The 26,354-nt window shown below is 35.3% G+C and overlaps 1 protein-coding gene across 1 annotated transcript; it reads left to right on the top strand.

Annotated features, from left to right (window-relative positions):
• Positions 1 to 3,554: 3,554 nt before the first annotated feature.
• Positions 3,555 to 25,580, top strand: LOC133333261 (IDLSRF-like peptide; the record flags this gene model as incomplete). The annotated part of the gene is made up of 3 exons (XM_061541576.1): positions 3,555 to 3,683; positions 21,425 to 21,623; positions 25,336 to 25,580. Coding segments are annotated over 3 exons (476 nt in total), but the record flags the coding sequence as incomplete, so codon positions are not given.
• Positions 25,581 to 26,354: the final 774 nt, after the last annotated feature.

The raw sequence follows: 26,354 nt of genomic DNA, 5'->3' as shown, positions 1-26,354 counted from the left end.
AGTAATGAAATATGTATAAATGTGAACATAAAATTTTATGACCACAGAATAAAAAAAATAATTAAATATAGATATTGTCCATTAATAAGTATTCTTCAAGTTCAGGCCTGATAGTAGATCTTGAAAAAAATATTGTTTAAAAACTAAAAAAATCGTGGCCTTGAAAATATAATTTTTAAAAAATCCACGCCTTATTGTGGGCTTGAAAATATAATTTTAACAAGTGAAAAAGTGTTAAGTTCGGCCGGGCCGAACTTTGGATACCCTCCACCATAGATATACTGACAGGTACTAGAAATGAAGATATAGGGAGCATACCATAAAGTGGACCTATACCGACATTTCTAAACAGGGATTATGTAAACCATAACAAAAATGCATTAATTTTTAATGGATAATTATATACTATGGCTAATCGAAATATTGGTTCTACACCCCATGTTTCTTTGGACTAAATCCGTTACAAAAAATTTAGTTTTCATCCAAACTTTGTCCATCTTATTATTTCTTCCAATCTTAGTTCAAATTCAAATTTTTTATCTCGATATCCTCCGCAGGTGAAATTATTACATCAGAGTCTAAGAACCAAACTCAAAACGCGGAACAAATCAGATAACCATTTGAATATAAACAGGTGAAAAAGCGTTAAGTTCGGCCGGGCCGAACTTTGGATACCCTCCACCATAATTATACTGACAGATACATGCAATGAAAATATAGGGAACATACCAAAGAGTGGGCATATACCGATAATTCTACAAACCGATTTATGTAAACCATTATGTACACAAATACAAACTTCAGCTATTTTTAATGGGGATTTTCCCTAAAATTTGTAAGATCGAAAAAGTGGACTGATACTTTTTGCATATTTTGGGATATCATTATATGAGGGCTATGACTAATTAATGACCGGTATATTCCAATTTTGAACCCAGGAGCTATCACTATATTGAGGAGATGCCTAAATGTCTGCCGATATATTTCATTATCGTCATTTTTGAGTTTTTTATCACAATATTTTTAGAAGGCGGAATGCTTACAACAGATGGCTAAATAGTCTTTGTAGGGTAAAAATTGACTATTCCCCGTAACGACTACCCAACCTCAACACACGGAATAAATCAGATTATATGGGGGTTATATGGGGACTACCCCTAAAAAGGGGTGAATATTAATAATTTTTGGTGGGGAGATTTGTTACCATATACGACTACAAAATACCAAATTTCAGCGAATTCGGTTAAAAACGTGCTCAAGAACCTCAAAATATCGAAAATTGGGGGTACCCTTATATGGGGGCTACCCGAAAAAATTTACCTATATTTATAATTTTTTGTGGAAAGATTTGCTCAAATTACTAAATTACATCCAATTCGGTGAAAAAATCCGGTCAAAACCCCCCAAAAACTGGAAATTGGGAGGTACCCTTATATGGGGGCTTCCAGAAAAAGTGGACCTATATTTATAATTTTTAGAGGGGAAATTTGGTACCCAATAAGAACCCCATGTACCAAATTTCAGCGAATTCGGTTGAAAACCGCGCTCAAGATCCCTAAAATACCGAATATTGGGGGGTACCCTTATATGGGGGCTACCCGAAAAAATTGACCTATATTTATAATTTTTAGTACAAAGATTTGCTACCCAATAAGAACTCAAAGTACCGAATTTCAGCCAATTCGGTGAAAAAATACGGTCAGAACCCCCCAAAAACTGGATATGGGGAGGTAACCTTATATGGGGGCTACCAGAAAAAGTGGACCTATATATATAATTTTTAGTAGGGATATTTGGTACCCAATAAGAACCCAATGTACCAAATTTCAGCTAATTCGGTTGAAAAACGCGCTCAAGAACCTCAAAATACCGAAAATTAGGAGGTACCGTTATATGGGGGCTACCAGAAAAAGTGGACCTACACTAATAATTTTTTGTGGAGGCATTTAGTACCCAATAAGAACCCAATGTACCAAATTTCAGCGACTTCGGTTGAAAAACACGGTTAAGAACTTCAAAATACCGAAAAATGGGAGGTACCCTTATATGGGAGCTATGCCTAAACGTGGACCGATATAGCCCATCATCGAACTTGACCTGCCTGCAGACAAAAGACTCTATGCAAAATTTTGGGGCTCTATCTCAATTCGTTTAGACGCTAGAGTGATTACAACAGACAGACAGACAGACAGACAGACGGACATGCTTAGATCGTCATAGAATTTTACGCTGATCAAGAATATATATACTTTATAGGGTCGGAAATGATTATTTCGATGCGTTACAAACGGAAAAACAAAACTAATATACCCTCCATACTATGGTGGAGGGTATAAAAAGGGGGTTCGATGGGGACTACCCCAAAATGGGGGCGAATATTAATAATTTTTGGTAGGGAGATTTGGTACCATATACGACTACAAAATACCAATTTGCAGCAAATTCGGTTGAATAACGCGTTCAAGAACCCTAAAATACCGAAAATTATATTCATAATCTTTTGTGGAGAGATTTGAGACCTATTAAGAACTCAAAATACTAAATTATAGCTAATTCGGCGGAAAAATACGATCAAAATCCTCAAAATATTCAAAATTATGAGGTACCGTTATATGGGGGCTACCAGAAAAAGTGGACCTATATTTATAATTTTCCGTGGAGACATTTAGTACCCAATAAGAACCCAATGTAGCAAATTTCAGCGAATTCGGTTGAAAAACGCGCTCAAGAACCCCAAAATACCGAAAATTGAGGGGTACCTTTATATGGGGGGTACCAGAAAAAGTGGACCTATATTTATAATTTTTAATAGGGATATTTAGTACCTAATAAGAACTCAAAGTACCAAATTTCAGCGAATTCGGTTGAAGAACACGCTCAAGACCTCAAAATTGGGGGGTACCCTTATATGGGAGCTATGCCTAAACGAGGACCGATATACCCCATCTTCGAACTTGACCTGCCTGCAGATAAAAGACGACTCTATGCAAAATTTTGGGGCTCTATCTCAATTCGTTTAGACGCTAGAGTGATTACAACAGACAGACGGACAGACGGACATGCTTAGATCGTCATAGAATTTTACGCTGATCAAGAATATATATACTTTATAGGGTCGGAAATGATTATTTCGATGCGTTACAAACGGAAAAACAAAACTAATATACCCTCCATACTATGGTGGAGGGTATAAAAAGATCACGCTTAAATTAGGTCCTGAAAATTATTCTTTCAAAAATCCACACGTCTACGTCTGAAAAAAATATTCTTAAAAGCCTTCTTCAATCCTTCAATAATACGACCAGCTTGTAGTTACATGCCTTCCATCTTATAGTGAAATAATACCTGTCTAACAATTTAATTAAATTTATTTGAGTGTCTGTCAGAGCGTCTCTCAGCACCCTCATACTCACTCTAATTCGTTACTGTCACTACAACTTGACAACAACAAAACTGCAATTTATTTAATTTACATTTTATTCAATATTATTTGTTTTTTCCCATTCAATTTTATTTCATTATCATTGTTTCCATTTTCTCTTTCCTATTTGCAGATGCCTGCCATCCTTATGAACCCTTTAAGTGTCCCGGTGATGGAAATTGTATATCAATTCAATATCTGTGCGATGGTGCTCCGGATTGTTCGGATGGTTATGATGAGGATGCAAGATTGTGTACTGCAGGTAAGTGGGCAATCAAATTGTTATTTTATTTAATTTTTCAAAATGAAATAAAAAAAATTAAAAATATTTTAAAATCATGGATAGATGTCGGAAAATTTTTTGACAATGGAAACGATTTGATTTTTTAGGAAAATGAAATGAACAAATCTTTGTAAAAATACAAACAAAAATTGTCAAGGACCAAGGACACGTGTAGCTTTTGTAATACTTGGCATGACATTTTTTACATTAGACATAGTTTTTTAAAGATTATTTTTCAAGGGCTTCGATTTTTTAAAGAATATTTTTTCAAGGCTACCATTGACGTGGATTTTTAAGAAATATTTTTTGAAGGCTTAAAATAGGCGTGACTTTTTAAAGAATATTTTTTGAAGGCTTAAAATAGGCGTGGATTTTATAAAGAATATTTCTTCATGGATACTAAAGGCGTGGATTTTATAAACAATATTTTTTCAAGGCTACTAAAGGCGTGGATTTTATAAAGAATATTTTTTTCGAGGCTACTAAAGGCGGGGATTTTCTAAAGAATATTTTTTCTTAATGATTATTTTTTCAGGGCTACCATAGGCGTGGATTTTTTAATGATTGTTTTTTCAGGGCTAATAAAGGCGGGGATTTCATAAAGAATATTTTTTTAATGATTATTTTTTCAGGGCTACTATAGGCGTGGATTTTTTAATGATTGTTTTTACAGGGCTAACATAGGCATGGATTTTTTAAAGATTTTTTTCCGGGCTACCATAGGCGTGGATTTTTTAAAGATTATTATTTCAGGGCTACCATAGGCGTGGATTTTTAATGATTATTTTTTAAAGCTAGCGAAGGCGTGGATTTTTATTTTTTTCAGGGCTACCATAGGCGTGGATTTTTAATGATTATTTTTTAAAGCTAGCGAAGGCGTGGATTTTTATTTTTTTCAGGGCTACCATAGGCGTGGATTTTTATTTTTTTTAAGGGCTACCATAGGCGTGGATTTTTTAAAGATTTTTTTTAAGCTACCATAGGCGTGGATTTTTTAATGATTTTTTTTAAGCTACCATAGGCGTGGATTTTTTAATGATTTTCTGAAGACCTAAATATTTTTTTCAAGGACTAAAATAGGCGTGGATTTTTAAAGAATATTTTCTGAAGAACTAAATATTTTTTCAAGGCCTAAAATAGGCGTGGATTTTAAAAGAATATTTTCTGAAGACCTAAATATTTCATTATGGCCTAAAATAGGCGTGGATTTTTAAAGAATATTTTCTGAAGACCTAAATATTTTTTCAAGGCCTAAAATAGTCGTGGATTTTTAAAGAATATTTTCTGAAGACCTACATAGTTTCTCAAGGTCTAAAATAGGCGTGGATTTTTAAAGAATATTTTCAAAAGACCTAAATATTTTTTCAAGGCCTAAAGTAGGCGTGGATTTTTAAAGAATATTTTCTGAAGACCTAAATATTTTTTCAAGGCCTAAAATAGGCGTGGATTTTTAAAGATATTTTCTGAAGACCTAAATATTTTTTCAAGGCCTAAAAATTCGCGCATAGTGATCTGCTAGTCCTTGAAAAAGTAATTAATAAAAAATCAACGCTTAGTGCTCCGATTGCTCTTGGAAAATTCTTCTTAAAAAATTAACGCTTAGTTGTCTGATAGTCCTTGAAAAAAATATTCACGTTCAGTGGTCTAATAGTCCTTGGAAAAATATTCCACCTTCAGTGGTCTGAAAGTCCTTGAAAAAATCTACACTTAGTGGTCTGATAGTCCTTAAATTTGTTTTTAATCCACGCTTGAGAAAAATATTTTTTAAAAATTCACGCTTGTGAAAAATATTCTTAAAACTCACGCTTGGGAAAAATTATCTTTAAAAAGCCAAGCTTAGTAGGCTAATAGTTCTTGGACAAATATTTCACGCTCACTGGTCTGATAGTCCTTAGAAACATAGTTTTTGGCAAAATCTGCTGTTAAAATCTACGCTTCCTGGCCTAATAGTCCTTGGAAAAATATTCCAAGGATAATCCTTGGAAAAATATTGTTTAATAATCCACGCTTAATGAACTGATAGTCCATGAAAAAATATTCTACCCTCAGTGGTCTGATAGTCCTTGGAAAAATCCACGCTTAGTAGTCTGATAGTCCTTAGAAAAATATTCACTAAAAATATACGATAAGTGATCTGATAGACCTTAGAAACATATTCTTTAAAAAATCCACGTTTTGGAAAAATCTTCTTTAAAATCTCCATTTAAAATCCATGCTTAGTGTGCTGATAGTCCTTGGAAAAATCCACGCTTGATAGTCTGATAGTCCTTGGAAAAGTACTTTTTTAAAAATCCACACTTTGTTATTCGACAGTCCTTTAGAAAATATTCTTTAAAAATCCCTGCTTTGTGATCTGCAAAAATATTTTCTAACAACCCTCGTTTTTTGGCTCGAGAGTCCTTGAAAATATATTATTTAAAAATCCACACTTAGTTGACTTAGCCCTTTAGATAATATTTTTCAAAATCCACTCTGGCTCTGATAGTTCTTTAGAAAATATTCCTAAAAATCCACGCTTGTGGCTCTGAAAATCCTTTAGAAAATATTCTTAAAAAATTTATTCATATGACATCAATAATCCTTGACAAAAATTTGATTTAAAAATCCCTGCGATTACGCCACATTTCTACTGTAGTCCATTTCTCACAATGTAAACAATATTCTTCATAGATCAATACTGTGATGACCTCCTCAGGGCATCCCTGCTAACACGACACAGCTAGTCATGGGGTATTGTCAAAATTGTGGTAGCATCCGCATTGTTTGGCTTCCATCTGCTAATACGATTGTAGCTTCAATTTATTTCCTTTCTATGCTTACGGGTGACAATATAGTTCACACTCAAAATGGCAAAGGGGATCGAAGTGTATCGGAATTGTACTGTTTGGTATTGGTTTTGTCAAATAAGCAGGCAACATACATACTCGATAATAAATTCTAAACACATACATGACAAGCAACCAGACACATGTACATAAAAACTTGAAAACACACACAGGCCAATTCATAGTCATAGATAAGAACAACAAAGCTTAGAATGCAACACATGACGTTCAAATTACAATGTGAGTAGATATATATATATATATATATATGTGTGTGTGGATGTCTCTTGGCCATGTGTGACCACTGATGCAGGCGTTGCTAGTATTCGATTCATTCATTCATTTATTTAATGTTTTCTCCAATGAAATGCAATCAGCCCACATCCCTTCTTCCGCTGTCTCTTCCCCTCTTTATCTTTGTGTGTCATGTTTTTTTGGGGTTTTTGCCAATCAAAGTTTAGAGGTCACATATGCTTGAGTGAATTTGCAGATACTTTACTCAACACACAGCCAGACACATAGCCCAACACAAACAATGAACCACAAACCCGCAGAAACCCCCCGAACCCTCACTCTCACGTATGTGACAGCATAACCCACAGAAAATCCTTTGAGTATAAAAATTCAATTACTTAACAATGTATTGATGAAGTACGTGTGTATGTGTTCATGTGGTAATGTTGTTTGGTTTCCATGGATCTTCCAATATTTGTTTGAAGTAGCCACAGAAAAAAAGAAGGAAAATTTATCACTTCCCGGAGGGCAAGAACAAGGATGCCCTTTATACTGATGCATAATATGTCAATGACAATTTTCAATTAAAAATCCCGGAGAGAGCGAAGGCAGTAAATTTTTGAAAGCAAATATTTTAAGATGTGCGAACAGATGAGGCTGATTATGAGGTTATGCATAAAAATGTTTTCAAGTATCAAAATATATATAAAATATAAATAATGCTAATGGGAAATTAGAAAATGTGAGAGTAATGGAAATTGAAAAGGGGTCAATATTTAAAGTAATTCTAAAGAATAATAACAGAAATAATATTGGCAAAATTTTAGTGACTGAAAGTTTATTGAGTTAGTATCTATAGAAAAATTCCTTTTGTATAATCAGTATTTTGAAAAATATGTAAAAGAAAAAACCCGTGAAAAAAATCCTCGCTTATAGCTCCGATAGTCCTTGAAAATATTCTTTATAAAATCGACACGTATTTCACTGATAGTCCATAACAAAATATTACTTAAAAAATCACGTTTATTGCCCTGAAACAAATATTTTTCGAGAATTCCGTATTGGTTTGTCAACACTGATCCTCGAAAAAATATTTCTTCAAAAGTATTAATTTCCTGAAAATCCTGGAAGCATATCTGATTTCCCTTCAATAAATTTTCTTTAAAATGAACACGAATAGCAATGATAGTCCTTGGAAAAGTAGTACCATACAATCTCAGATAGTCCTTGAAAAATAATTGTTAAGAAATCTACGCTTATAGATCTGATAACCAGTAATAAATATTACTTAATAATCCACGCATACAGATCTGATAGGCGCTAAAAATATTCCTTCAAAATCCAAGCTTTGTTCCTGGATTTTTAAAACTTTACAGTCGTCGTCTCATCGTCTTTGAACAGATATTATTAATTAACACCGAGTTTATAGCTCTGATAACCCTTAAAATAGTTCATAAAAACCCCTTATCACGACTGTAAGATAAATATTAATGAATAATCTACATGTCTTGGCCCCCAAAATTGCCTTAAATGTCCTGATAATCCTTGAAAAATAGTGCATACAATGTTCAGACCTATAACTGTAGAAGTTCTAGAAAAATATTATAATTCGCAGCTAATAGTTCTGACAGTCCTTAACAAACATTTGTAAATCCACTGCTGCTTCTCTCATGGACCTTGAAGAAAATTCCATAAAAGTCCATGTTTATTTTTTCGATAGTCCTTGAAAAATGTTTTTTATTAAAAAATTCAAATTCATTATCATTGGTATAATAGTCCTTGAACAAGTATCCCCTAAAACTTTGATAGTCTTTACACAAATACAACTATTTTTCATAAAGCTTCTCCAAATATATAATAATTTGATTCTTGACCATAATCCGAATATCATGTAAAAATTCATATCGCGGTTATTGACTATAAAAATTGTCATGGCCCGTGTAAAATTTTGTGATGTTCGAGTAATAACTGTAGTCTAGAGAACAACTTGAAAACCAGACAAAAATTAAGTTTTTGTTCAATTTGATCCCCTAAATATTCTTCAAAAACCCACGCATCTTTGCCTTTATGAGCTTATCAAAATATTCTGAAAAAAATTATCGCCTCTTGGACTTGGTGAACTTATACAAATACATGTCAAAAATCTACTCCTCCTAGCCTTGGCGATCTTATCAAAATATTGTTAAAATATCCCATGCCTCCTGGTCTTGGTGAGCTTCTTATAATAATATTTAATGTCCAGGCCTTTAGGCCCTATTGTACTTCTCAAAATATTTAGCACGTTATTCTGTGTGTATATAACTACCGTATGAACTAAAATAAATGCAATCGGTCAAGGCTTTTCTTATGTTCTAACCCGGTTTATGGTGGAAAATATAGAATTTATCAAAAATTAAATTTAATATATTTAATTTTTGTGCGATGTTAATAATCCTAGTCCATACCGGAGCCAGACATGTAGTCTTTGAATGCTGTTGGAATTTTTGGAATCGGACGTACCAGTAATCGGAAACCATGCCCGTCCCCAACAAAAATTCACGGAATCGAGAAAAAAAACCATCACTTTTTTCCTTATACAGTTTCTATAAATATTTTAAATATCTAGAGGTGTTAAAGGTCTTAGAAAGTTCAAATGAAGTTTTAAATAAACAAGTACATAAGTGTCAGTCGGTGTCGCCGACAGAGATATACCTTGAGCCTATGGTTTGCGGAGGTCCTCGGAATTACACACAGGTTTTATTATTCGCTTTATATAAGGTGTATATTTTTATCAAAGAGTTTTTGAATTTAATATACCAGAAAGAGTGGAGCAATGGATCCCACCTTCTAATTTGATCTAGGTTTGATAATTATAATAAGTTGTGCATTGTTTGGTTTAAATCGGGCATTCCATTGCCTATGATTGAATTCATAAACATTAAAAATGTTGACCCTTGTGGTGGAGGTGCAAGAGGGAGTGTACCGATATTCCCCATCTTCGAACTTTAACTATGTATGTAAGAAACAATATTGTGTAAATTTTTAATGAAATCGGTTACTCCCTTCGAGAGTTATCATGTGCAACTGACAGGCAGACAGGCGACGGACGACCGGATATTTGTAAATCGACTCCAAATAGTATGAAACGAATTTGGTCCACGCCTCTCGGTCTTGGCGAGCTTATTAAAATATTTAAAACAAAACATTGCTCCTAGCCTTGATGAGCTTATGTAAAAAATCACGCCACTTGGCCTTGGTAAGATTCTCAAAATAGTTTCTAAAATGGCCACGCCTGAAGGTCCTACAGCATTTCTCAAGTTACATAAGCCTTATGGTTATGGCTTTTAGGATTTTTTTCCAAGATATGCAATCGTATATATTTTAAATAGTATTTTTCAAATTCCCCAGTTCTATATACCTGAATCTGTTTAAAGACTAGAATATTCAATAACGTGAAATTTAATCAAATAATATTCGAACAAGCCTGTATTTTTTTTTGGAAACTACATTTTGCTAAGGTGAAGGACCTTATCGTTCTCTACAATAAAATTCCTCATGTTTTTTATAAACCATGGAGTATTGTGGTCCTCTATAACATACTCTTATTTATAGAACAACCGTATGCCTTCCCTCAAATTGTAGATATATCATATTATAACATAGCAAATATCCGCCTTCCTACAATATCCCACAATTTTAAAGCTAATGTAAATAATAATTATATTTCAAGGAACATAAATTTAATAAAAAAAAATCACATTTTAAAAACCAAAAAAAAAAAAACAATTTTTGCTTTTACATTCCCTTTTTAAACATTTATTACATTCTCTGCCTTTGTGTTTTATTACACAAATTGTTCGTGTTCGTTTTACAACTCCCCAGCCGGGGTATTGTTCGAAGCCAGTGTAATGAAAGTGTTCTTACAAATCTTTAGGATTACAAGGTTTTTTTTTTAAATACATATATCCATACATAAAGCAAATAAAATATTTGTTCGACCATGAATGGGTTTGAATGGGTTTTTACATAATCCATTGTGGCATAACGAATAAAAAAAAATGCAGCAGATTGCGGTAAAAGATTATGACTTTTATGATAGAAAACGTAAAATAAATAAATTTTTGGAAAAATGTCTACAGTATGAAATATATGGTGCCATCTGGGGAGCTATTTTTATCAACCGATGAATTAGTGAGGTAATATGTGCCGCGAGTTTACCCTACTATGAAAAATCAAAGAAATAGAAAACCAAACCCACCTAATTTTGACGACCTCCGCAAACGTATAAAGGACCACGATCAGCGAATCTGCACTTGAAATGTGCGCACGTTGTACAGAACAGGCGCAGTGTTCGCTTTGGCGGATGTACTCAAGAAGTACAAAGCCGATATTATTGCCTTACAGGAAATGCGATGGAAAATGACTGGCGTAAGTAAATCAGACGATTACGCCCGGTATTATAGCTGACATGAAACGAGACATGAATTTGGCTGCGGATTTATGGTTAACAGGAGAATAAAAGACCTCGTCTTCAGATTCACTCCAGTAGATGTGCGAATTGCTATAATCCGTATAAAAACGAAGTTCTTCTACATCAGCCTCATTTGCGCCCATGCTCCGACCGAAGATAAAGATGAACAGACCATAGAGCGAATATCGATTCGGACCATTACCTTGTGGCAGCCAAGGTACGCACCCGTCTTAATGTAGCAGCAAAGGTGTGATCTAATGTAACACGGAAATTTGACGTCGAAAAGCTGCAAACATAACAGATAGCAGAAGCCTACTCCGCCCAACATACCCAATTGCTGGACAAAATCACCCCCTGTCCCGATAATAATATAGAAGCACAATGGCAGAGAATTGCCCACTCCCTACAAACTGCAGCAAAAGCAACACTTGGGTACCAAAGACCACCATCAAGAAATCCATGCTACGATCAGGAGTGTCGTAATGCTACTGAATTAAAAAACGCAGGGCAACCCTGCGGGCAGTAGCAACACGTAATGCGATGGAGAACTATCATGAGTAAAGGAGAGAGGAGAAACGTATTTTCAGAAAAAATACGAAAGAACAAGAAAAACGTGAGCGTGAGCAAATCGAGATGTACAGGAGTCAGAATGAAGTCCGAAAATTCTACCAACGGGTAAAACACCAAAACGAAGGCTTTGGTGCGGGCACATCCTCCTGTAGAGATAAAGAAGGAAACCTGGTGACAGATACAGAAAGCGTGCTGAGGATCTGAAAGGAGCATTTTGAAATACTTCTGGTATCAAATAGTAGTAGTGCAGTGGATACCCCAGAACCAATAATAGATGACGCTATAGAGTGTATACCACCTAGACAAAATTAAGTCAAAATAGCAATCAATAGGCTAAAGAACAAAGAAGCAGCAGTTGCCGATGGGTTAAAAGCGGAACTATTCAAGGCTGGTGGTCAGATGCTGGTAAGGAGCATGTACCAGTTGATTAGTACAATTTGGTTAGAAGAATGCATGTCCATTGACACAGGATGCTTTTTGTGTATGGAACCTTCCTGTGTCCCGAGCACAAAAAAGAAGACAAGACGATATGTGCCAACTATAGAGGAATAAGTCTCCTTCCCATCGCATAAAAAGTGCTATCCAGCGTACTGTGTGAGCGACGGAAGCCAATGGTCCATAACATTATTGGACCATACCAATGTGGCTGCAGACCTGGCAAATCCACCATTGACCAGATTTTAACTCTGCGTCGAATCCTGGAAAAAAACCCACGAAAAACACATCGACACATTCCATCTATTCGTCGACTATTATGCCGCATTCGACAGTCCTATCCATTCAGAGCCATGTTTGCGTTTGACATTCCTGCAAAATTAATTCGGCTATGCAAGATAAATTTAACAGGCACAAGATCAGCAGTTAAAGTCGGAAAGGACCTCTCGGAGCCCTTTAATACCGAACGAGGATTCAGATAAGGTGATAGTTTGTCGTGTTACCTTTTTAACATCCTGCTGGATAAGGGTCATACAGGAGGCAAAAGTGAACAGAAATGGCACTCTGTACACCAAACAACACATGTTACTCGCCTACGCCGATGACATCGACATAATGGGTCGAACATTGAGAGCGGTAACAGCCACCTTTGAACAAATTGAGAAGGAGTCTGCCAAAGTGGGTCTGGAAGTAAACGGCGAGAAGACTAAGCTGATGGTATCAACGCGCAAGACGTCCAGTAGATTCGGACCAACTGTGGAACTTGAGAACTACATCTTCGAGTTAGTCAAAGATTTTATATACCTTGGTAACGCCATAAATTAAACGAATGACATCAGAAGGATAGTGATGACCAACCGATGCTACTATGGTCTGAGCAAACAACTCAAAAGCAAGGCCATCTCACGCCAGACCAAACTCACACTCTACAAGACTGTGATACTACCCGTGCTGTTATACGGATCTGAAGCATGGGTACTTACGCAAGCAGATGAGGCAGCTCTTGGAGTGTTGACGGTGAATATCGCCGTCGAATGAACCATGAGTTGTACCAGCTATTCTCTGACATCGATATTGTTAGAGGTATTGAGCTCCAGTGACTACGTTTGCTAGGTCATGTTGTGAGAATGAATGAAGATGCCCCAGCCCAGAAGGTATATAAAAGCGAATCAGCTGATGGTCTTTCAAATTGGAAAAACTGCGCAAAAGACCGACGCACATGGATCCACGCCTTATGGAAGGTCCTTGAAAAAAAATGTTAATAAATCCACGCCTTATGGATGGTCCTTAATAAAAATTGTTAATAAATCCAGGTTGTGGATGGTCCTCGAAACAAAATATTTATTAATAAATCCTCGCCTTTTGGGTGGTCCTTGAAAAAATATTTATTAATAAATCCACGTCTTATGAATGACCCTTTGAACATTTTTTTTTAAATTAATTCAACGTCAATTGAAGGTCCTTGAAAGATATTTCTTAATAAATCCACGCTTTATGGATGGTCCTAGAAACAATATTCTCTAAAAAATCTCCCGCTATTGAAGTCCTTAAGATCCACGCCAATAGAAGGTCATAGAAAAAATATTCTTTGAAAAATCCATGGCAATAGAAGGTCCTAGAAAAAATATTCTTTGAAAAATCCAAGCCAATAGAAGGTCCGTGAAAAATATTCTTTGAAAAATCCACGCCAATAGAAGGTCAAAAAAAATATTCTTAAAAAAACCCACGCCTATTGAAGTCCTTAAAAAATATTCTTTGAAAAATCCACGCCAACAGAAGGTCCTAGAAAAATATTCTTTAAAAAATCCACGCCTATTGAAGTACTTAAAAAATATTCTTAAAAAATCCACGCCTATTGAAGTCCTCGTAGAATCCACGCCTTTTGAAGTCCTTGTACAATCCACGCCTTTTGAAGTCCTTGTACAATCCACGCCTATTGAAGTCCTTAAAAAATATTCTTAAAATGTCCACGCCTATTGAAGTCCTTGTAGAATCCACGCCTATTGAAGTCCTTGTAGAATCCACGTCTATTAAAGTCCTTAAAAATATTCGTTGGAAAATTCACGCCTACTGAAAGTCCTAGAACAAATATTCTATATAATATTCAAATATAAAAAATCCAGGCCTGTTGAAAGTCCCTGAAAAAATATTCCTTACAAAATCCGCCTATTGAAATCCTTGAAAAAATTTTTTTTTTAAATCTGCGCAGACTGAAATCTATGATAAAGGAATATTTTTAAACATCCAACAAGTATTTAAATTCTTCGCTTATTAATAACAGGGTCTGGTCTAGCATACCAGTTGATCTTTGGTATTCCCTATGTTGCTCCTCAAAGGACAATAAGCCACTTGAGTATTTGTTTTACAAAAGCTCATTCATATTTGAAAACAAACAGCTTTATTTTAGTGTTATTACCCTTGATCCTGTGACATTTTCCACACCGACTTATTTGGCATTTTGCTGAAAATTACCAGACTTTTTGAAGTAGATTTCCAATTTAAGCAATTGTCCTCTGGATAGTTATGTTGGTAATGTAATATTCATGATATCCCCGACTCATGCAATATCCATACAATTCCCTAACACACACACACTCCCACACACATATAAATACTACCGCTTCATTTGCCCCAGTATTTAGAAGTGAGCATTGAAGTTTAAACCCGAAAAAATGCAATTTGTTCTGTGTATTGGATTATTGTTTCCGTCTATTGGGGAATATTCGCTTTAGGGGTGGCAGACGTTGAAGTGCAACAATAAATGAATTATTCAGATACAAACACAAAATACGAAATTTAGTCGAATGTACTTGTGTGGGTTACTAATCATATAGTAGTAGTGGTAGTAGAATTTTGTTATATATGTATGGTTATGGTGCAGAGATTTATAGTGTGGCATTTTTCTTGTCAGAGCTTAGTACAGGATCGTCGTAGCCAAAGGATGCACACATTTTGGTTATCTTTCTTAACATGATTTTCCCTGTCATCCCCAACTGTCCCTCATAAATCCCACTAGTCTTCCTTTTAAAATAAAATCCTTGTTACGTCCATGTTTCCGTAAATTTGTGCATCTTCTTGGTTAGTTAGTGGTTGTGAGCTTTTTGTTTTGTATTTCTCCATTCGGGCATAAAATATTCAACATCCACTTGCACTATTGTTGTTATTTGAGTATGCAAGTCCTTTGTTTAGATTTCATCAACCATAAGTCGTAGTGGAAGGATTTATTTATGAAAACTTCTTTAGAAAACATATTTGGCAAAACATGCTTGTGTAGTTTAAATGACAAATGTCTGGTTGGAAGATGGGATGGTTTGGTGTACTTCATAGTTGGTTCTTCTACTGATTTCTATTTAAAGGATATAATTTACCACATACGTAAACTACATATTATGGTTAGAGGTCATAATATCATAATATTGAAATAAAAGTAATCGCACACATTCTACAGCTCTTAGGTTACGCGTGGTCCTTGCCAAATGTTTATTTTACGCTTAGGGATAGCCCTTGAAAAATATATATATTGAAACAATATCTTTTTAAAGATAGCCCCCGAACAAAAATTTTTTTTTTATCAACGTCCTTGAAAAATATTTTTTAATAAATCCACGCCTTATTGATGGTTCTTCAAAAATATTTACTTACTTACTTAGCTGGCTTGTGACAGAACTTTCATTCCATAAGCCGAGCTTAAAAAAGATTTCTAGGCACGTCGGTCATTTGCGCAGTTTTTCCAATTTTAATGACCATGTTCGACCATGTTGTCTTCCACCTGATCTTTGCATCTTATTCGTGGCCTTCCCCTTCTGGTTCACTCAGATGGTTCGCTTTTACAGGGTTGTACATATTCGACGGACCCATGTTTTTTAAAAAAATCAAAGAAAAAAATATAAATTTGGCGGTTAATCATTTAATTGGTTCCAAGTAGATTTGTTTACATCAATTTTTGAATATGATATCTCTCAAATGGCCGCCTCTGGCGTTGATGACGTATTGTGCCCTTTTTGCTGCACTTTCCATCGTTTTTGCCAACATTTCGACATCAAACGGCCCTGAAACAAATTCTTCAGAAAATCGATTGTTATGCGACTTGTGTTCGGTGGAGCGCCGTCTTGTTGAAACCAGAACTGCCTCATACGCTTTCGACGAATAATTGGCATCACAAAATTGGTCATCATGTCGCGATACCGCTCCTGATTGATGGTAACAGCATGATCATTTTCATTTTGGAAGAAAAATTGCTTATTTACGGTCCCATTCAATGTGAAATGGGCTTCATCGGACATGATAATTTTGTTCCAAAATTGCTCGTCTTCTTCGGCCATTTCGATGACTCTTTGGGCCCATTCCAATCGACGAGGTTTGTCCGCATGCAACATTCTTTGCGTCAATTAAATTTTGTACGGGAACACATGCAAATCAATGCGAATAATTCGTTGTAAAGTGGACCGAGCCATGCCCGACTGCTGAGAACGGCGTTTTGGGGATGTTCTTAGGGACCTCTCAACACTGGCTCGTACTGCAGCGATATTCTCGGCCGATCGCCTTGGTCGACTTTTATATGACCTCTGAAAGAGCCTTACCAGTCGAAAATTTTTCGTATAAACGCTTAATGCTCTTCTTAGAAGGCGCACTTCTCACATTTTTTAACGTTTTAAAAGCACGTTGAGTTTTCACAATTGACTTCTTCTGTTGAATGTAAATTTCAACTATTTCAGAGCGCTCGCGTTGTAAAAATCTGCTTGGACTGACGCTTCAAATGCGGTATGTCATTAAGCGATGTGACATCTCTGTCAAAAGTTATGGCGTTGCCAGATGGGTCCGTCGAATATGGGCAACCCTGTATATGCCTTTTGTGCTGGGACAACTCCATCCATTCTCACAACATGTCCTAGCCAACGTAGTCGCTGCAGCTCAATACGTCTAACAATGCCGATGTCCGAGAATAGCTGGTACAGCTCATGGTTCATTCGACGGTGATATTCACCGTCAACGCAGATCGGCCCATAGCTCTTTCGGAGAATTTTCCTTTCAAACACCCCAAGAGCTGCCTTATCTGCCTGTGTAAGTACCCCTGCTTCAAATCCATATAATATCACGGTATCAGCGTATCAGTATCAGCGTCTTGTAGAGTGTGAGTTTGGTTTGGCGGGAGGTGGCATTGCATTTGAGTTGTTTGCTCAGACCATAGTAGCACCTGTTGGCCATCACAATCCTTCTCCGAATTTCAAAACTGATGTCATTCGTTTTATTTATGGCGGTACCAAGGTATATCATATCTTTAACTACCTCGAAGCTGTAGTTCTCAAGTTCCACAGTTTGTCCGAGTCTACTGGACGTCTTGCGCGTTGATACCATCAGCTTGGTCTTCTCGGCGTTTACTGCAAGACCCACTTTGACAGACTCCTTCTCAATTTGCCCAAAGGTGGCTGTTACCGCTCGAAATGTTCCACCCATTATATCGATGTCATCGGCGTAGGCGAATAACATGTGTTGTTTGGTGTACAGAGTGCCATTTCTGTTCACCTTTGCGTCTCGTATGACCTTTTCCAGCAGGATGTTAAAAACTATCACACGACAAACTGTCACCTTGTCTGAATCCTCGTTCGGTATTGAAGGGTTCCGATAGGTCCTTTCCGACTTTAACTGCTGACCTTGTGCCACTTAATGTTAACCTGCATAGCCGTATTAATTTTGCAGAAATGCTAAACGTAGACATTGCTTTAAACTCCTCTGAACGGATAGGGCTGTCGATTGCGGCTTTATAGTCGACAAATAGGTGGTATGTGTCGATGTATTTTTCGTGGGTCTCTTACAGGATTTGGCGCAGAATGAAAATCTGGTCAATGGTGGATTTGCCAGGTCTGAAGCCGCATTGGCATGGTCCAATAATGTCATTGACCATTGGCTTCAATCGTTCACACAGCACACTGGATAGCATTTTATATGCGATGGGAAGAAGGTTAATTCCTCTATAGTGGTACATATCGTCTTGTCTCCTTTTTTGTGCATGGGACACAGGATGCTGAGGTTCCAATCATTGGGCATGGATTCCTCTAGCCAAATTGTACTAATCAGCTGGTGCATGCTCCTGACCAGCATCTGACCACCAGTCTTGAATAGTTCGGATGGTACCCCTTAGCTCCTGCTGCTTTATTGTTCTTGAGCCAATTAATTGCTTTTATGACCTCATCTTGGATACGTAGAATACACTCCATACCAGTATCTCTTATTGGTTCTGGGATATTTTCTCCACCGCCACTATTTGATGGTAATTCTGGGGTATCTTCTTCACCGCCACTATTTGATGGCAATTCTTTACCATTGTGCTCCTATACTATTATCGGGACAAGAAGTGCTTTCGTCAAGCAGGTGGATTAGTTGAGGGGAGAAGGCATTGACTACCTGTTGTGTTTGTTTCTAGGTGCTCGTAAAATGCGTCTTTGGTCTGCTCAGCTTTGTCTTTGGTCGGAGCATGGGCGCAAATGAGACTGATGTAGAAGAACTTCGTTTTTATACGGATTATAGCAATCGCTAATCTACTGGAGTGAATCTGGAGACGAGGACTTTTTCCCTGTTAACCATAAATCCGAAGCCAAATTCATGTCTCGTTTCGTGGCAGCTATATTACAGTGCGTAAACGTATGGTTTACTTATGCATGTCCCTTTCCATCGCATTTCCTGTAAGGCAACAATATCAGCTTTGTACTTTTTGAGTACATCCGCCAAGGCGAGAACTGTGCCTGTTCTGTACAAGTGCAGATTCGGTCCATTATACGTTTGCGGAGGTTGTCAACATTAGTTGGGTTTGGTTTTCTTTTTCTTTGCTTTTTCATAGCAGGAGGGGTTTTCCGAGTGTGGGCAACTAACCCGACGCATCAACCTATTTCTTTTATAGTTCTTATGGGTGAACACGCGGCACATATCAGCTCACTGTTTCAACGGGTGTTGAAAGTAGCTACTACAGGTGACACCGCGGAGTTGAGATGAAAGAGGTACCAATATAAGCTTGGAATTTGCCGTGTAAAGCCAATCAAAGCCATTGACATTTTGGTTCCCAGACAGTGTTTTCTTTAACTTCCTTTAATCCTCAAGGCTAGTAGGCCAGAAAAATCTCCCATACTTGTTGACCACACGGCCATAAGTAAATTTATATACTTCAATTAGACCCTTCATCCCACAGCTTCACATCTTAAACGACCACCTTATTTTCTTCTAGTTGCGCCATACACATCAATATTGCCTTCATCCGATACAATATGGCAGTACTAAAAATTTGGCCTCCAACAATAACAGCAATAAAATGAAATGTACCAACAACAACAACAAAAAAGTAAATGGGCAACAAAAAAAGGAATTGAAGACTAATTGTTGTGGATGATGCTGCTGGAGGGTTTTCGGCATAACAAATGCTTGCCATTGACTGATATCTCTAAAAAAAATGGGGCAGTAACAAAAATTACAACAATGTCAGAAAATATGGTGGTAGCCCATAAACAGCAAATTTCTGTAGAAATTAACGATGTGCTGGATAATTAAAGTTAAGACGGGGACATGAAGAAATACAACAACAAGAATTACTGTGTTAATATCTTAATTTGGACACGACACATAAATTCGAATGTTCGGGGTATTTTCCTCTTGAAAAAAGTAATGGATATAAGAAAAAGAATAAGAAAAAGAACCGAACTTTTAGTTTATTGCGATTTTACTTTTTTGTTGGCTGTTAATTATTTGGATTATCTCAATTACATGTGTAAATATGTAAGTACACCCATTACATACTTACAATTACATTGGTAAATATGTATTACAACTTGAGTTGACCTATTAACTTTGTCGTCGATTTTTGGGTCATTAAATTTCTTAAAAAAATCCTCACCTATGACCCTGATGGTGGCTCATTAAATTTCTTTAAAAAATCCACGCCTATGGTTTCGATGGTGGCTCAATAATTTTCTTTAAAAAAATCCACGCCTATGGTCTTTATGGTGGCTCATTAAATATCTTTAAAAAATCCACGCCTATGGCCTTGATGATGGTTCATTAAATTTCTTTAAAAAAAATCCACGCCTACGGCCTTGATGATAGCTCATTAAATTTCTTAACAAAAAATCCACGCCTATGGCCTTGATGATGGCTCATTAAATTTCTTTAAAAAAATCCACGCCTATGGCCTTGATGATGGCTCATTAAATTTCTTTCAAAAAATCCACGCCTATGGCCTTGATGATGGCTCATTAAATTTCTTTAAAAAAATCCACGCCTATGGCCTTGATGATGGCTCATTAAATTTCTTTAATAAAATCCACGCCTATGGCCTTGTTGATGGCTCATTAAATTTCATTAATATAATCCACGCCTATGGTCTTGATGATGGCTCATTAAATTTCTTTAAAAAAATCCACGCCTATGGCCTTGATAGTGGCTCATTAAATTTCTTTAAAAAATCCACGCCTATGGCTTTGATGGTGGCTCATTAAATTTCTTTAAAGAAACCACGCCTATGGCCTTGATAGTGGCTTATTAAATTTCTTTAAAAAATCCACGCCTATGGTCTCGATGGTGGCTCAATAATTTTCTTTAAAAAAATCCACGCCTATAGCCTTGATGATGGCTCATTAAATTTCTTTAAAAAAATCCACGCCTATAGCCTTGATGATGGCTCATTAAATTTCTTTAAAAAAATCCACGCCTATAGCCTTGATGATGGCTCATTAAATTTCTTTAAAAAAATCCACGCCTATGGCCTTGATGATGGCTCATTAAATTTCTTTAAAAAAATCCACGCCTATAGCCTTGATGATGGCTCATTAAATTTCTTTAAAAAAATCCACGCCTATGGCCTTGATGATGGCTCATTAAATTTCTTTAAAAAAATCCACGCCTATGGCCCGATGATGGCTCATTAAATTTCTTTAAAAAAATCCACGCCTATGGCCTTGATGATGGCTCCTTAAATTTCTTTAAAAAAATCCACGCCTATGGCCTTGATGATGGCTCATTAAATTTGTTTAAAAAAATCCACGCCTATGGCCTTGATGATGGCTCAAAATTTTTTTTCTTTAAAAAATCCACGCCTATAGCCTTGGTGGTGGCTCAACAATTGTTTCTTTAAGAAATTCAGGCCTATGGCCACGGATGGCCATAATGATTTTCATTTATTTCCAATTTTATAATAATTTCCCTTTCATTTTTTCTCTTTCCAGCCAAACGTCCACCGGTAGAAGAAACCGCATCATTCCTGCAAAGTTTACTGGCTTCACATGGACCCAATTATTTGGAAAAGCTCTTTGGCAGTAAGGCTCGTGATGCCCTCTCCCCCTTGGGTGGTGTAGAAAAGGTGGCCATTGCCTTAAGTGAATCGCAAACGATTGAAGATTTCGGTGCAGCATTGCATTTAATGAGGTAAGTTGGCGGAATAAATTGAACGCCGCATGGAACTCAATACAAATTCAAAGGGGTAATGGTAGGCATGAAATATAATTTAATGAAAAATGGATGAGAGTGGGAGGAAATACGCACAAATTGAAATGATATGCTTCGTTAAGAATGTGAAAATATAAATACGTAAATATTCAAGTGTAGGAAATATAAAAACGTAAAGGATATGAATGAGGAAAAATAATGCGTTCCGCAATTGTGAGTTTCCTTTTAATGAAAAAATTTATGGAGGAGGATAAAAAGCTTTCAGATCGTTACAAAAGCGTAAAATAACCATTCTATTCAGGAAGACTATAATGGACTTCATTTATAAATAAAATATACTTCTAGGAAAACAGAATTGAATTATGAAGTCAAAAAATGGTTACGCTTCCTCGACTGAGCGTTTAAATATTCAAATTTTAAATTTGAGAAACATTTGAGACATTTCTTGAAGAAAAAACTTTTTTGCAAGATGATGCCAAATATCTAAAATTAGCAATGACACAATGGGGACCTAAAATAGAAATTTTCTTCGAGCAGATTTTGTTTTAAAATTCTGTTTCAGTTTTCCCACATTAACTAAATATAGGAAATACCTCGGCACACAACACCATCTTTACTTCACCAACAATGTTATCAATATGATTATTCATGGCTTAAGTCTTCGCTAACGATCGCTCACAGGGCGACTCCCCAATACATTGAATAAAAACTACACCTTCTGGTGGCAATCAGAGGAATTATATTTATGAGTTTTTGTTTTCCTCTACTATATTTACCCTACCAACCCATTGGTAGTAACATACATATATGGAGGGAACCGTACACGGAAAATAATATTGAATTAAAAACAAACACTCGTGAAGCGAAATTGCGGATATTATAAATTCAAATTTTAAACTGTTGGAAATTTGAGAAACATTTGATAAATTTCTTGAAGAAAAAATTTTTTGAAGATGATGCCAAATATCTAAAATCAGCAGTACCCAAAATTTACATTTTCTTCGACCAAATTTTGTTTTAAAATTATGTTTCAGTTTTCCCACATTAACTAAATATAGCAACAACCAGCCCACAACTCCATTTTTACTTCACCAACAATGTTATCAATATGGTTATTCATGGCTTGAGTCTTCGCTAACGATCGCTCACAGGGCGACTCCCCAATACATTGAATAAAAGCATACCTTCTGGTGGCAATCAGAGGAATTATATTTATGAGTTTTTGTTTTCCTCTCCTATATTTACCCTACCAACCCATTGGTAGTAACATACATATATGGAGGGAACCGTACACGGAAAATAATATTGAATTAAAAACAAACACTCGTGAAGCGAAATTGCGGATATTGTGGAACTTTTAAAACTCCACACAAACGTAAATAATAAATTCATTCAAAAAAAAAATAATATTTTAACAACTTGCGAACATTTCACTCCTCCTGCGAGCTTGAGATTCTGAATCAATGTGCTTTTATTCCCTTAGATTTTATTTAGCCCTTAATTTTTTTGTAAAACCTATTAAAAAAATAACTAATTAAAATATTAATAAAATTCGAACCGCTTCTACGAACGTAATGTTATTATGATATCATCTTATTATCCCAAAAACCTAAACCTAACCCTATTCCTTTGAAAATTGTATATCAAATTAAAATCATTATTCCTATACCCATCTATTGTTACTAAGTTCTCCTTTCCCAAAATCAGTCCATTCAACTTTTATAATCCTCTCAACGAATCACCATTTATTTTATTTTGTGGAAGTTAATCCTGCGGATTATTTTTCGTCCTTTTCAATCGAGTTTATTCCTCTAATTAATCTGGTATATTTCAAAATATTGTGGTCTATGGCAACTGTTAATTAGCATACCCTTTTTGAGTTTGGAGTGAAGGGAGCTTTTCATAAATGTCAATTTCTAAGAATCAAAAAGCGGAATTAACTTTGATGAACATGATGTCGGAGCTATGGCGATATGAACATGATGGCGAGGTTATAAGGGTTTACATACATATGGCAGTTTTATTGTTGTAAGGGACACACATGCAAATATCCGTACATACAATGCACTATGGGTGCGGATTTATATACACATATATTTCAAAGACGGGGGAGTAATTTAAAATTCTTTTTCGAAGACTATCTAAGGACAGGATTTATTTAAAAATATGTTCAAGGACTATTCGTAGGCGTGGATGTATTTAGAAATAATGTTCAAGGCCCATTAACTGCGAGGATTTATTTAAAACAATTATTCAAGGACCATTAATTGTATGGACATATAAAAAAATAATATTCAAGGACTATTTCTAGGCATGGATTTATTTAAGAATATTTTTCAAGGACATTTCCTAGGCGTGTATTTATTAAAAAATATTTTCAAGGACTATTCCTAGAGGTGGATTTATTTAAACGTATATTAGACGTGGGCTTATTTAAAAAAATCAAGAACTTGGCCTTATTTAAAAAAAACATCAAGTATTTGGGCTTATTTAAAAAAATTAAGAACTTTTCCTAGGAGTGGGTTTATTTTAAAATAATTTTTCATGGATTTTCCCAGGCGTGGATTTATTAAAAACCCTATTTCAATGATTTTCCCAGGCGTGGATTTACTCGTAAACATTTTTCGAGTAAATCCAAAAAACATTTTTCAAGGATTTTCCCAGGCGTGGTTTTATTAAAAAACATTTTTCAAGGATTTTCCCAGGCGTGGTTTTATTAAAAAACATTTTTCAAGGATTTTCCCAGGCGTGGTTTTATTAAAAAACATTTTTCAAGGATTTTCCCAGGCGTGGTTTTATTAAAAAACATTTTTCAAGGATTTTCCCAGGCGTGGTTTTATTAAAAAACATTTTTCAAGGATTTTCCCAGGCGTGGTTTTATTAAAAAACATTTTTCAAGGATTTTCCCAGGCGTGGTTTTATTAAAAAACATTTTTCAAGGATTTTCCCAGGCGTGGTTTTATTAAAAAACATTTTTCAAGGATTTTCCCAGGCGTGGTTTTATTAAAAAACATTTTTCAAGGATTTTCCCAGGCGTGGTTTTATAAAAAAAACATTTTTCAAGGATTTTCCCAGGCGTGGTTTTATAAAAAAAAACATTTTTCAAGGATTTTCCCAGGCGTGGTTTTATTTATAATTACTTTAGCTACACAGCACCATCTTCATTTCACCAACAATCTTATCAACATCATTAGTTTATGGTTTGAGTCTTTGCTACATATCAGACACAGATCGACTTTTATGAATGTGTGGGCGTGTCTACACTAGATTGAGTTAAAACATCACATGTAGTGTAGACATCCTAGTGGCATACTGCAGTATTATTTTTATGAGTGTTTGTTTCATTCCCCACATTTACCCTACTACATATACCATCGATATCGAGACATTAGCAGAAAGAAAGGGACACAGAAAAATCAACTTTCATTTCAAATTATTTTTTCACGGAATTTGTATTTTTCCTACTGTGCAATTGCAGGGTTATGTAAATTGCGGAGAGCCTCAATATTTCAATTAAATTTTATAAATGGTTCACCGCATACATATTTATTTCAATACGTCCGGCAGAGTGGGTTAGTTTCAGGTTGTGTGGTTTTATTCAGAATTATTGTGGCGGAAAAATCATTTTGAATTATTAATTGCATAATTTTAAATTTTTAAATAAAATTTATTTTTGTTTTCTTCTTTTCAGATCCGATTTGGAACATTTACGCTCTGTATTTATGGCCGTGGAAAATGGCGACTTGGGTATGCTGAAATCATTGGGCATCAAAGATTCGGAACTGGGTGATGTGAAGTTCTTTTTGGAGAAATTGGTCAATACAGGTTTCTTAGATTGAGTAGCACCAGATCCGGCTTCTGGATTTTATTATGCACATGCCCAACCCATTAATCCAAGTTTTTATTCATATTTAGGCACACCATATGATAGCTACTATTAAACCCCTCTCCCAATAAATATGGGGGTTCATTGGTGGCTATTGTATGACAGTGGTTAAATATTAATAAAAACAAAATAAAATAACATTACAGCATTACAGAATTTTCATATAAAAAAAATTGAAAAAAATCAACAAAAAAATTGGAATTTTTAGTTTGGAAATTAATTTTTTATTTTCTTATTATTTTTGAAGAAATATTTTTGTTAACAATATTTAATTTTATAATATTTTGTAAAATCCTATTGGTATTTAATTTTTATTTTTAAAATTTCCCTCTTCTTCTTCTCCTTCTGCCGTCATCTGCTGCTTCTTGTCTATCAGCAAATTTTTTTGTTATCTTAAAAAAAACATTTTCAAATTTAATCTTCTTCTTCTCTATACATCTCAAAAATTTCACAATTCTCAATTTTTATTTGAAACTCAAGAACAAAATTACATCTAAATCAAGAACAAACAAAAAATCTCAATTCAAATGTGTAAATTTGAATAAAATGCGGAAGCAGGATCGGCAAGAACAATGAAAAAAACCAAAAAATAATAATTATTTAAAACTAGAATCCCTTAAAAACCAATCCCCTTTTAGTGTGTTATTAATTTTTAAACAACAAAAATATATAGTATATGTATACAAAAAAAAATAAATACACAATATTATTTCAATATTTTTCCTTACAATTTTTGATTTTTCAAAAAAAAAAAATATATATTTAATGTTTCAATACTGCTAAATGGCAAAACACGAAATGGTTTTCTTTAAATGTGTGGTTTT

This window comes from Musca vetustissima, unplaced genomic scaffold (assembly GCF_032173495.1).
Source record: "Musca vetustissima isolate MV318-11 ecotype Yass unplaced genomic scaffold, APGP_CSIRO_Mvet_v1 utg39974, whole genome shotgun sequence".
NCBI lineage: Eukaryota > Metazoa > Arthropoda > Insecta > Diptera > Muscidae > Musca > Musca vetustissima.
The sequence above is the reverse complement of the archived record's forward strand: the minus strand, read 5'-3'. Positions and strand labels throughout refer to the sequence as shown.